Consider the following 13,200-nt stretch of genomic DNA (forward strand, 5'->3'; position numbering starts at 1 on the left):
ATTTTATATATATATATATATATATATATACTTTTTGTCATGATATTAATGGTTATATAGAGTACTAACTAATTCTAGAAACAGGCTTCATCTAGCTTCCTATACATGATTTCACGCTTGAGTCTGAAGCAGGTAACTAGGAACTAAGTGTGTGTACCCCAAATGTACTTAACAACTCTCAGAGATCTACTGCATATGACATTAAAATGTTTAAGTTTTCTGAAATGACCCATGATCATTCCTGGCAGTGACCTTTGAGGTCTCCAAGAAGAATATGGGGCCTGAAATGACAAATCCACCTGGACTACAATAACATCATTAATCTGGCAAACACCACCCAAAAATTAGCTTTGGATTACAAATGTCTCATGACAACTTCAAAGCAGTTAGCTAAGATGGTCCAGCCTCAGACTACTCCAGTCAGGACTTCAGATGAGCCCTGCACCTTCTCATCACACTGAGACTGGATAATAGCTAGCTCTCCCAGGACTTGATTGTTATCTTAATCTTCTCAGGGTCTCCTAAAGATACCATCTCCCCCAGACAAAAAGAAATAATTTTAAGAACACAACATCCATATTCCCAAGAGGTGGGATGGGTGGTTTTGGTTGCTCAGTGGGTTATGGATGTTTATCATCATTTTGGGGGGTTGGTTGCAAGTTGTTATTGGTCATGGTCAAGAATGAAATTAAGCAAAGGAGGTTAGATTAAGGGATCTCTTTCTAAAAAGATAAAAAAAAATGGGGTGATAAGAATGACAGGATAAAAGCTCAGATTATTGAATCTACTATTAAACTAAAAAGCAACTATTAATATCAAATATTTTACATTGACATGGATTTTGTATATTGATACAAATTTAAGATTTTTTTGTTAGGACATACTGTATATATGTTTCTACTTTTATTTAAGGTATTGTACCTATGCAGCTCATTTTAAAATAAGTTCTAGTCCTTGAAAGCTATTTGGGATAATAAAGAAAGACAGGTTAGTAGTTATCTATAACAATCAAACTTAAAGTCATGTTAGGTATATTTTCAAGGTCAAACAGATATATTTTAGATAGAGAGATGGACTTCAAACACTTCCAAGATCTACAGAATCTGGCATTTAAGATGTTTTAATTACATAAGGGTTTTCATGACTGTGAGACACGTCTGCAGCACCAATTTACTTCAGAAAAGGATGGTGGGCACTGAAGAAGCTCCATATGTAGTTTGGTTTTTTTTGTGGCAAAGTTAGCCACTGGGCAAGAAACTTCCCTTGTCCCAACTGCTGATAATATGCCCTCTAAAATGGAAAAGCAGGACACAGAAGAAGGTAACTGCCAAACTTTGCCAAGACAAGGCAGGACAGTTCTTAAATTCCTGCCTCACAGAAAAGTCTGTCAGATATTCTAGGCCTGTAGGCTGAAGATGGATGCCCCCAACATTGCAGAGGAACCTTGGATGACTGCCCAGGCAGCCAGCTGTCTCTGTGTTTCTGTAGTTTTGGAAGTTGTTTGCTCTGCATTTCCTGTTTACTCAAGTAATGTGAAGGTCTCTGATATGGTTGAAAACTAGATAGTTATAGTTACAATTTTCCTTGTTACCAAACTCAGGAAAGAAACTCACAAAAGATATGTAAAGTGTATAAGGTTGAGAGACATAAAAGCTTAAGTTGTTATCTAAGAAAATATTTTAAGGTCTAAAAAGATATTTCTAGGTTGGTAATACAAGTTATGACAGAAAGTGAATTAGGTAAAAAACTTTGGACTCATCAAGATGGTATAGATAATAGAGTATTTTCTCTGAATTTGCCAAATACAAATGTACTGGACAATGTGAATGTTAATTCTTACTTGATAGTTGTTCTTGATAAAAAGGAAAATTTTAATTAGACAATATCTGACATTTTTAATTAGACAATATCTGACATTTGCTCTTATTGTATGTAGTTTTACTTTGTTAAAGTTAAAATCTTTTCTTTTTATTTAGACAGAAGAGGAATGCTACAGGAAATCTTTTTGCACTGACACTCCAGACTGCTAATAAAGTTTACCTTGAATTAGAGGGCAAAGTCAGCAATTGGTTGACTGGAATTGGCCATAAGGATTTTAGAGGACCCAGATAGGGGGGCAATGGGTGGCATGCTCTAACTCCTGTAACAGAGCTTCACCTTCATCAATGGCCGGTGACGGGACATACAAGGCAGCCTTCCTTGCCGTTAACTTCAGAGAAGTCATTTGAAGAAAATGATGGAAGACAAGCCTGGCGGATTGCTAGAACCATCAGTTACTGTCTCAGTTTACAATATATAATGGTTTACTGCTGTCACTGTCCATTCCTACAGATGATTTAGTATTTTGGAATAGACTTTTTTTTTTTTTTTTTTTTTTTACAATACCATTCAGTTCTACATATCAGCCACGGGTTCCCCTATTCTCCCCCCTCCCACCCTCTCCGCTTACCCCCAGTCTACCCCCCATTCCCACCTCCTCCAGGGCAAATCCTCCCCCAGGACTGCAATCATCCTGGTAGACTCAGTCCAGGCAGGTCCAGTGCCCTCCTCCCAGACTGAGCCAAGTGTCCCTGCATAAGTTCCAGGTTTCAAACAGCCAACTCATGCAATGAGCACAGGACTTGGTCCCACTGCCTAGTTGCCTCCCAAACTGATCAAGCCAATCAACTGTTTCACCTATTCAGAGGGCCTGATCCAGCTGGGGGCCCCTCAGCCTTTGGTTCATAGTTCATGTGTTTCCATTCATTTGGCTATTTTTTTTTCAATAATTGAGCAAAACCGAAATTTATTATAAGCCACAGTCATCCTAGGGACCTCCATGCTATATATATATATATATATCCTCCATGGTTCTATGGGTTGTGGTCTGATTGCAAAGGGAACACTCCTCCACTGTTGGTGGGAATGTAAACTTGTACAACCACTGTGGAAATCAGCATGGCGGTTTCTCAGAAAATGAGGAATTGAACTACCTCAAGACCCAGCCTTCCCACTCTTGGGCATCTACCCAAGGAATGCTGATTTATACCATAAAGATACATGCTCAGCTATGTTCATAGCAGCACTATTTGTAATAGCCAGAACCTGGAAACAACCTAGATGCCCATCAACGGAAGAATGGATGGAAAAAATGTGGTACATATACACAATGGAGTACTACTCAGCAGAGAAAAACAATGAAAGCATGAAATTTGCAGGCAAATGGATGGAACTAGAAAAAATCATCCTGAGTGAGGTAACCTAAACCCAGAAAGACAGTCATGGTATGTACTCATTCATAAGTGGATTCTAGATATAAAATAAAGCACAATCGGAATAGAGACATTTGTACACATTGCTGATACGGGGCACAAGAGCCATTCACCAGCGTCTTGCTCTCAGCTTAAGTCCCTGAGGCGTTTCTCCTGCCCTGCTGCAGGCAGACCTGTGTCGGCAGGTGAGTTCACGAGCAGCCTTTCTGTGGGGACGAAGAATAACTGTACACAAAGTACAGAAGTCTCCCATTATGTGACAACATTAGTGCAATAAAATCTTGCATGAAGTTTAAAAATAAGCAAATAAAAATAATAAAGGCAGAAAAAGAAAGAACAAGAAGATGGAATAGTCTTGGTGACACAAGATACTTCTTCGATTGGAAGATACATGAACTTAAATCCTGAAAATCCTTTTTTAAAAAATGGTCTAGAACTCAGGATCCTCCTGCCTCATCTTCCTGAATGCTGGGGTTCCAGGTGTGCATCACTGTGCTGGGTGCAATTTTGAAGAATCTTAAAGAAGTGAGGAAATGATGGGGGGGGGGAGAGTTGTCAGAAGCAACTAGGCAGCCCGTGGGGAAACAGTTGTGGAGCAGGGGAGTAGAAGACAATCAAAGGATTTGAGAAATGGGGCAAGAAGCAGTCAGGTTCTGGAAACGAAGAGGAATCAGCAAAAGGGAAGCTCACATTCAACTTACTGTATTTCTTGGAGGGTATCTCGCCGTCTTAGCTGGTGTAACAGCATGGACTTGGTCTGGATGCCAGTGTATCTCGACATGAGGTATAAGACCCTAGTCCGCACAATCTTATCACTGTCCATCAACCCCGTAGTCAGTGGAAGGGTAAAAACGTGGCTTATGAAGCCCAGCCTCTCTAGCATCTCCCAGGCTAGCTCACGGATACCGGAGTTGTAATGGGTTATATCCTTGAGCAGGCGGCAGGCTGTCTCAATACGCATCTTTGAAGGGATTTGGTAACTGGCGAAAATCTGTGTCAGAGCACCAAAATACTTCTTATATTTTTCTGTAGAACAGTAAACTGTGAGGTTGAGAATGGTCTCTACCAAATTTTCTACAAGCCCATCACTAAATCTTCTTCCTGTCCAGCTTTTATTGGACATGCTTTCAAGGATACCATAGGATTCTCTTTTCTCCTCTTGGTACATATCCCGTTTTTCACTTAACAGTTCCATATCTCCTAGACTCACGGATGACAGTGACCGGGATCTTAATTCAAGTGCATCCTTATCCTTATCTTTGTAGGATAGGCTTAGATCATAGCGCAAGAAAACTGGGGTACCATTAGGCCAAAGGCGGCCACGGATCACTGAGTTAGGGATGTAGCAATCAGGAGCAAAGGGCCATTCCCGCCCTTGGCCAAAGAAGCTTTGGAACATGTGGTAAATGTTCAGCCCGTCCCAGCCAGGTAGGTGTAACTGAGCAGGGATGGCATTAGGATACATCTGCTTGGAGTCAGAAGTATCAGCATACTTATCCTCCACAAAGTACAACCCAGGTCTCTTGTGAGCTGTGATGGGTATTTGTTTGCCTTCCTCAACAACATGGGGCACAGTGTCATCAAAAGCAATGGCCCGTTTGTTGACAAGGGTGTCTAGCCCCTTAAGTTCCTGAACACTTTGTTCCAGGTACATAAATTTGGGTACAAATATCACTTCAAACGAAAAGAAGAAACTAGGAAGGAAGGGCTTCGGGATTTCTTCTACTTCATCTTCGATGTTTAGTGTGTTTAGGTGCATCAGCCGAGTAAGAGGGAGTAACTTTAGGCAGGACACTATGTAGATGCTCTGGTTGAAAGTCAAAAGCAGGTCACCTCGATTGTTGGCAAAGCAGGGTGAACCAAAATGCAGTTCGGAGTCAAACTGAGTTACCAGTTTCCCACGGAAGTCCCAGATCCGGACTGATCCATCAGTGGCTCCTGTGACAAAGAGTTTCAGGGAGAGGCAGACATCAAAGGAAGTGACAGCACATTCGTGCAGGCAGTTTGTCTCTCCCGACATAAAATTTTCTCTTGATTGTGATGTTAGAAAATCTTTATAGTGCCAGAGAACCCAGCAGGAGTGCTCAGTGATAGCACCCACAGAACCTGGCAAGAGTACCACATGTTTCAAGGGATAAACACAGAGAATTTTACTGACAGGCTCTAGGGTCATGTTCTTCCCTGAACGCACCACCTTTGTGAGGTGTATGTACTTGTCCTTGCCATAGGAACACAGTAAAGGATTTTCTTCAAAACCCTCCGGGGTAGACAAGGCCAGCACTGCCCCGGAGTGGATAGTGTTCTCGGTCCGAATAGGGCAGTGCTTAGACAAGATTCTCACAATGCCGCTCTCGTGCCCACAGAATATCAGTCCTTTTTTACTATTGCCCAAATAGGACCTCCCGTAAGCCAGGCATTTTACTTTATCTCTGTAGTTTTCTGAAGTGCACACGATATATTTGGCTGTACAAGGGGAACGTGTGACATCAAACACCAGCACCTCTGGACTGTCTATTGCTACAAAGAGCTCCTCTCTCTCTGAGTGATAGACCCATGCCACAGCCTTATCCATGATAAGCAGAGGCCACGTAACAACCAGGAGGTCCCCTGTTACTGGAGACAAGAAACGCAGTAAACCGTCCTCAGTGGCACACAGGATACGAGTCCAGTTTCGGTCACAGAGGACCCTCTGTATCTTCTGCGGAGCAGAGCCGCAGATATTGAAGAGCTTGTAAAAGTGGGGCAGGCGATTCAGTGAGAAAGTAGAGGCACTCTGGCAGAAGAACGTGTTGTTATCCATAAACTGCAGTTGTTGCAGACCTGTGCCTACGTTCAGCTGCCGCAGCAAGTTCCCGGAAGCAAGGTTCCACTCCTTCAACAAACCCTCTCTCCCTGCCGTGAACAAGGTGTAGGTCTCCGGCCGACTGTTGACGCACATCACCGATGAGGAATGGGCCTTGAAGCTGTGGAGGAAGTTACTGTTTTCTATACCCCAAGCATGGATCTCTCCGTTCTTGTTTCCAGCATAGAAGGTGTTCTGTGAAACACAGGTACAGGAGCAGGTGAGGGAGGAGCCGCTGGTTAGCGAAGTAAATGTCTTCACTTCTCTAAGCTGGCCTTGACCCTCCTGGGTAAAGACCCTCACCACACTCTCACACAGAGCCATCAGGAAGCCCAGGGATGAGTTCAGGGACAAGTCCTGTACAAGCTCACGACCACTCACAGGCACTTTTTGAGCCATCTGGAGGCCCTCGCCATTTGCTAAGATAAACCAGGTAACCACAGCTCCCGAAGTACCAGAAAACAGCACCCCAGTTTCTGAGTCATAGCAGAGACAGCTGATGGAGAAACGACAAGGCACTGTGCTCAGAGTGACGAATGCCTGACGGTGGTCTCCGAAGAGCCGCAGGCGCATGTCGTCGCAGTAAGCTATTAACAGGCGATGGGAGCTCGCGTGGACCATTGATTTGATGGGTGGCACTTCAGCCATCATGGGAAATTTCATCTTCTTGACTATCCTTTTCTTTTCTTTATTTTTTTCCTGTATCCATAGTACTGTCTAGAAGAAGGTGGGAAACAGAAGCCTGGTCAAGCGGGAAGAGCATCTCCCGGGAGTGCGCTGTAAGGAAAAATGGCTGTCTCCTCTTACAGATAGAGGAAGGATTTGGCTTTGGGGGTTTCCTAACACTAGATACTGGATTTATGATAGAAGTCCCCAGCCCAAGACCATTTTGTTGGCCTTCAGTCTACTTTATGATGAACATGTATTCTTTGGGCCTGGAAGTCATCAGTGTAAAGGGGTCGATAATCTAGGTTGAACTCCAGCATGGAGCCAGCTATTAAAATGAACTGATTTTCCAGCTGTGGGGGCATAGCTTGTAATCCCAGCACCCAGGATGCTGAGATGGACAACTTCGACCACATAGTGAGTTTGAAGCCAGCCTGAAATACATAGGAAAACCCTGTCTCAATGAATGAATGCGTGAACATATAATATGAATTTATTCAGAGGCATCCCTCTCACTCTGAAACAAGGACATTTTAGGTATGGGACATATAAACTGCACTATGAAGGAAGAAGCAAAATTGAAGTAGCTTTACTTGTATTTGTTTGTCATACTGTTCCAACCAGTTTAAGGCGATGAAATAGTTGGCATCCAGAGAGTAGAAGCACACAAAAAGCTTTTTCTGTAAATGATAAGACTCCTGGTACAGAGTCTGGTGCCGGTCACTCAGGACAATCACATTACGCCTGATGTCTTCCTGAATCTAAAAGAGAAAAATGACAGATGCTAAGAAGTATGAGCAGATACTTGCTCATTAAATAAACACTGAGGGATTAGTGAACATTGGTTTAGCTCATTGGTGCCTGATATTTTTTTGTCCTGCCAATGGAAGGCATTATTTGGGGACCACCTCTCCCCTAATTAGCCTCAGGCTACAACAGAATTCTTCTGTTTTTTTTTCTTTCTTTAAAGAAAAACATTACAGAGGCTGGAGAGATGGCTCAGTGGTTAAGAGTACTGGCTGCTCTTCCTGAGGAGCCAGGTTTGAGTCCCAGCATTCACATGGCAGCTCACAACTGCCTGGGACTCCAATTCCAGGGGATCAGACATACATAAAGGCAAAAAACACCAATTTATACAAAAATAAAAATAATTAAAAGAAAAAATTATGGAACATTTCACAAATTTTCGTGTCATCCTTGAGCAGGGGCCATGCTAATCTTCTCTGTGTAGTTCTAGTTACAGTATATGTGCTGCCAAAGAAAGCACCTCTGACTTTCCTTTTTTTAAAGGATTTATTTATTTATATGTATTTAGTGTTCTGCCTACCCACCAGAAGAGAAACCAGATCTCATTATAGATGGTATGAGCCACCATGTGGTTGCTGGGAATTGAACTCAGGACCTTTGGAAGAGCAGCCAGTGAACCTCTGAGCCATCTCTCCAGCCCTTCTGGGCTTTCTTAACTAAGGTTCCAGAAGGAAATTAAGCCCTACCATCCCCTCATGGAATAAAAGGATTTCTCTAGTTATGTAGCCTTGAAAATTGAGAGGCAGCTACTCAAACCATTTCCTGTTTGCATGGTTCAGATGAGAAAGCCTAGTTGAGAATGGCTAGTTGATTCTGTTCATAGTTTTGTTTGTTTTTGATTTTTCAATACTAAAGACTGGATCTAGAGCCTCCTGAATTCTAGGCAGAGCTTTTATCACTGAGCCACATCTCTACCCCCTCACTAGTGAATTCTAGACAAGTACTCTATTGCTCAGCCATGCTTTTTTTTTTTAATTTTAAAAATATTTTAAAATTTCATATGTGTGGATATTTTGTATGTGCAAACTCATATGTATGTGCAACACCTGTGTGCAATGCCCAAGGAGGCCAGAAGAGGGCATAATCGTCTGGAATTGAAGTTAAACAAGATTGTGAGCTACCTGATCGGGTAGTGGGATCCAAACTGGGGTTCCCTAGAAGAGTAGCAAATGCTCTTCATAGCTAAGCCATCTGTCTAGCCCCTGTCTGGCTGGTTTGAAGCAATGTCTCACTATGGAGCCCAGGCTGGAACTTGTAACCATCCTGCCCTAGCCTTATTACAAGCTGCAAAAATGTATAAAGTAGGATTTCAGCTGATTATGACAAAGCTAATACCTGGAAGAAGCCCAGGGCCTTCCAGAGGTCAAGCTGAGGCTCAAGGAGCCTTGGTGATATTTGACTTTTGATTATTAGCCATTTCCTTCTATGAGTTTCTTGTGTACTACTGTAGCTTTTCCATCATTTATTAGGCATAATTTCCCCTCTACTACTGGAATATTTAGATAACCTTCTGAGCTGACAGCTATGCACAGCCAGAACCCCAGTTCAAGCCTCCCTGTAATTACTGTCATCTGGCCAGGACCATGCCCGGAGGGACAAAAGTATCTTATCAGAGAAACCTCTGTACTCTCTAAGAACAGACTTAAAGCATCCAAGGCCAAATGAAACATCTGTCTTTTAGGTCAGGAGGATAGCTTTATTTCTTGTGCAATTTAGGGTGACACCCTCCTTTCTTACAGCCTTACCAATAGACTCCTAATTTCTTACCTAACCACTTCTAGGAATGTAGATTGAACACATAAATTCCCTTCTTGACTAACTGATCATTAGCTCTCAGTTGACCTCCCCCTTTACCAATCCCAGTTTGGGTTGTAAAAGAAAGCCTGATGTCACTGCCTGAGGAAAATTCTTACCTGCCTTTATGACCCCATAAGAATTCAAGCCTGGTGACCTTGTTCTGCCTTGCTTGGGTTTGTAACTGAACACCTCAGAGATTCGGGAGGAACTTAGAGGTATAAGGAGATGGAGAGGAAGATAGGACTGGAGAACTTGAGGATGAGATGGAGGATGAGGAAGAGTCAGATGGGAAAGTACTAGACCGGTAAGAAGGAGATGAGAAGGACCTAGATGAGGCAGAACTAAGATGAGAGAATTAAGATAGAACTTAGAGGGGACGGCAGATAAAGGTAGAGACAAATCAGACAAGAAAAGATCTAGGCTTGAGTACAGAACTGTAGCTGTGTAGATAGGATCTTATCCCAGAGGAATAAAGTACACGGACAAAGAGCTTGGCGTGCTTAGATTCATTTCCCGAAAATAATTCTCGCCATTTGTGAGAAGCTCTTCTGAGCCCCTGGGAAGTATATTATTAAGGCTGGTCCTATACTAATATACAAGACAGCCTCCCAAGCAATGGGATTACAGGTATACCCCACTACACCCAGTTCAATGAGCTCATCTTTTTTAAAAAAAGATTTTTATTAATTCTTAAAATTATGTGTATCAGTGGGCAATGGTGCCACATGCCTTTAATCCCAGCACTCTGTGAGTTCAAGGACAGTCTGATCTACATAGCTAGTTGCAGGACAGTCAGGGCTACACAGAGAAACCCTGTCTTGAAAAACAAACAAAAATTATGTGCATGTGTGTGTGCCACATGTATGTGGGAACCTTCATGTATGCAGCAGTCATTCATTCATTGAACTATGTCAAGACTGAACTCCAGTGGAACATTCTGCTTCTGTGTGTGAGTAGGTGCACGGGTGTGCTAGAGGCATTGGACCTCTTCAAGCTAGAGTTACAGATAGTTGTGAGCCACAGGTGTGGGTTCTGGGAACTGAACTCCAGTCCTCTGGGAGAAGAGTATGCAATCTTAACTCCTGAGCCATTTTTCCAGCCCCTTAATGCTAATGTTCTAATGTAGAAGAGAAAGTTGTTTGGCTATATGAAGGGAGCTCTCCACGGATGTTCATGTCTTACACATGCCCCATCCTCCCATGGCAAGAAGAGATCATTCCAACAGCCCACCACATGCATAGCTTTCCCACAAATCACCTCTCTGTCATTCAAGATGTCATTTATGATAGATTTCAAATTCTTCCACTCAGGAATAAGTCTAGATGAGGGCAAAATCTTAGAAACTTTCCAGTTCTTCTTAGTCATCTTGGAGTATAGAACCTGGGAAAGATGAGAACATCTGACATCAGGCTGGAAATTAAGGGAACTGAGAAAAACAGATAAGTTACAGAGGGAGGAATAAGTATTTATCAATGGGAAAACTCCTCTGTTTATGTGTATGAGCATTTTGCCTCCAAGTATGTGTGTGCACCACATGTATGCCTGGTACCTGGGAGAGGTCAGAAAGGGAACCAGATTCCCTGGAACCAGAGTTACAAATGGCTGTGATCTGCCATGTGGGTGCTGGTAATCCAACCTGGGTTCTCTTCAACAGTTACAAGTGAGGCTGGGAGCTGTGACACATGCCTTTGATCCCATTTAATCCCATTACTTGGGAGACAGAGGCAGGCAGATTTCTGTGAGTTCGAGACCAGCCTGGACTACAAAGTGACTTCCAGGACAGCCAGAGCTACATAGTGAGATCCTGTGTTGAAACAACAAAAATCAAATCAAGGATTTGAATTTTCCTTTCTCCCCCACCCCCCACCCTTGCCTAAGACAGGGTCTCACTATATAGCCCTGGCTGGTATAGAACTCACTATGTAGACCAGGCTGGCCTTAAATTCATGGAGACCTACCTCATGCATGAGCCACCATGTCTGGCACAAAAAACAAAAAACAAAAAACAAAAAACAAAAACAAAACAAACAAAAACAAAACAAACAAAAAACAAAAAAGTTGGTTTTTGCCAACTAAAGCAATTCAAAAATTAAAGTCAGATAATGAAAATCAAAAGGCTTGCTGGGCGGTGGTGACTTATGCCTTTAATCCTAGCACTCAGGGGGCAGAGGCAAGAGGGTCTCTGTGAGTTCAAGGCCAGCCTGGTCTACAAAGGGAGTTCCAGGACAGCCAGGGCTACACAGAGAAACCTTGTCTCAAAACAAAAACAAAAAGAGAGGAGAGAGAGAGAGAGAGAGAGAGAGAGAGAGAGAGAGAGAGAATTGAAAGGCTCTACAATTAAAAATTTTTAATGCATTGTAAAACCAGTGTTCTGGCACTGTGAAAGGGCCATACTGAAATCAAGAGAGAGCGAGAGACGAAACAGAAGCAGAGTCCAACCAATTTACATTTATATCCTCCGGTTCTGCCACTTGACTGTTTCTCTTTTTTCTTTGGATTTCTCAGACCCAATAGTCCTATCTCACAGATAGCAGACATTGTCATGATCTCAGAAGGACCAATGCCATTCATCACACTTCCTCCTGGCAGTTTCTAATAGTGTACAATACCATAGGCTTCCCATTCACTCCCCATTCCCTCCACACCTTCACCATCCAGAGGACTACATACCCTTAATTCAAGAGACAAACTCCACTTACAGGTTTCCACAGAAGGTGAGTCACCAGCTCCAACATCATAATGCATTGGACTCTCCAAGCCCCCTCCCCCAGCCCACACATCTGTGGGGTTCACTGATAGCACCAACTTCCCTAAGTACCTGAAACTTGAACCAGCCAACGTGCCAGTGCTGGGAGGCATGGGGACAGGGAAAAGGATGAGCTTAGAAAGCCGGCATTATATTGCAGCAGAATGGAGGGGAATTTAGAGTAGCCTTTCATGACAGTGGATTTCTGAGGGCTGGTCTTGGGAGTCTTACAGTCTGGTGAGAGACCTCTGTTGGAGGTAGGGGCAAGAGCTGTGCATGATTAAACTTTGTGTTTACATGCCTCGACACTGTTCTAAAGGCCTGTCTGTGCAGCATTACCTAACTGCCTTAAGGTAGGGCTGATAAAATAATTAACTTCGAATGTTAGCTACTAGGACACAGCTTGTTCTAAAAAGAAATCGCGGGCTTGTTCTGAGGGTGTAGCTTAGTTGGTAGAGTGCTTGCCTAGCACAATCGAAGCCCTGGGTTTGATGGCGTACCGGACACGGTGGTGTACATCAGCAATCTCAGTACTCGGGAGGTGAAGAAGTTCTTCGTCCTCTGCTGTTTCGGAAGTTGTAGGCCAACCCAGGATATGTGAGAGTTCGTCTCGCAAAACAAAACAAAACCAAGACCCACACAAACAAAAACAACCACAACTAACAGAACAAACAAACAAACAAACAAACAAAAACCTAAAAAAACACCCAGAACTGCAGGGTTCCCCTCCCTAAATTAAATGTTAATTGGCCTAAATTAAATGTTAATTGGTTGCCCAACATTTTTACTTGCTAACCCTATTTCAGCCATATCTCCTTCCTTCCCCAGGAAAGGAAAACCCAGCCACACAACTAGAGGCAGGGCCGGAGAGAAAGGCGCCAAGCCACTGCACATGCATGGATGGGAAACGCAGGCCTTTGTGACAGAGGCCCTGCATCAGCCGCCGGCGTGTAAGGGAGGGGCTCTCGGTGATTATCAGGGGTTTCTATGCTGCCTTTGTTGTGTTAACCCTGGAACCAAGCTCAGAGGAGCTACAGTCAAACCTAGCATCGAGATGAGGACGGGACCCACGTTTCTCCCTGCTTCAAAAG

General features: G+C 43.2%; 1 protein-coding gene and 1 non-coding gene across 3 annotated transcripts in view; both read right to left on the minus strand.

Moving 5' to 3' along the window:
- Window positions 1-12,791, minus strand: part of LOC143266970 (uncharacterized) — a 44,365-nt gene extending 31,574 nt beyond the window's left edge. The window contains exons 1-4 of one of the 2 annotated variants that reach the window (XM_076543077.1): window positions 12,610-12,791; window positions 10,621-10,743; window positions 7,353-7,520; window positions 3,953-6,810 (exon numbers count right to left, since the gene is read on the minus strand). In XM_076543077.1, the coding sequence (XP_076399192.1) occupies window positions 3,953-6,810; window positions 7,353-7,520; window positions 10,621-10,728 (3,134 nt within the window). In that variant the 5' untranslated portion in view covers window positions 10,729-10,743; window positions 12,610-12,791. Of the gene's footprint in view, window positions 1-3,952; window positions 6,811-7,352; window positions 7,521-10,620; window positions 10,744-11,810; window positions 12,136-12,609 lie in introns of those variants that run through there. The other variant, XM_076543116.1, reaches the window with a different exon arrangement.
- On the minus strand, window positions 7,920-8,026 carry LOC121826928 (U6 spliceosomal RNA). The gene has a single exon (XR_006069089.1). It is a non-coding gene; the product is annotated as a U6 spliceosomal RNA (small nuclear RNA).
- Window positions 12,792-13,200: the final 409 nt, after the last annotated feature.

Source organism: Peromyscus maniculatus, chromosome 1 (genome assembly GCF_049852395.1).
Source record: "Peromyscus maniculatus bairdii isolate BWxNUB_F1_BW_parent chromosome 1, HU_Pman_BW_mat_3.1, whole genome shotgun sequence".
NCBI lineage: Eukaryota > Metazoa > Chordata > Mammalia > Rodentia > Cricetidae > Peromyscus > Peromyscus maniculatus.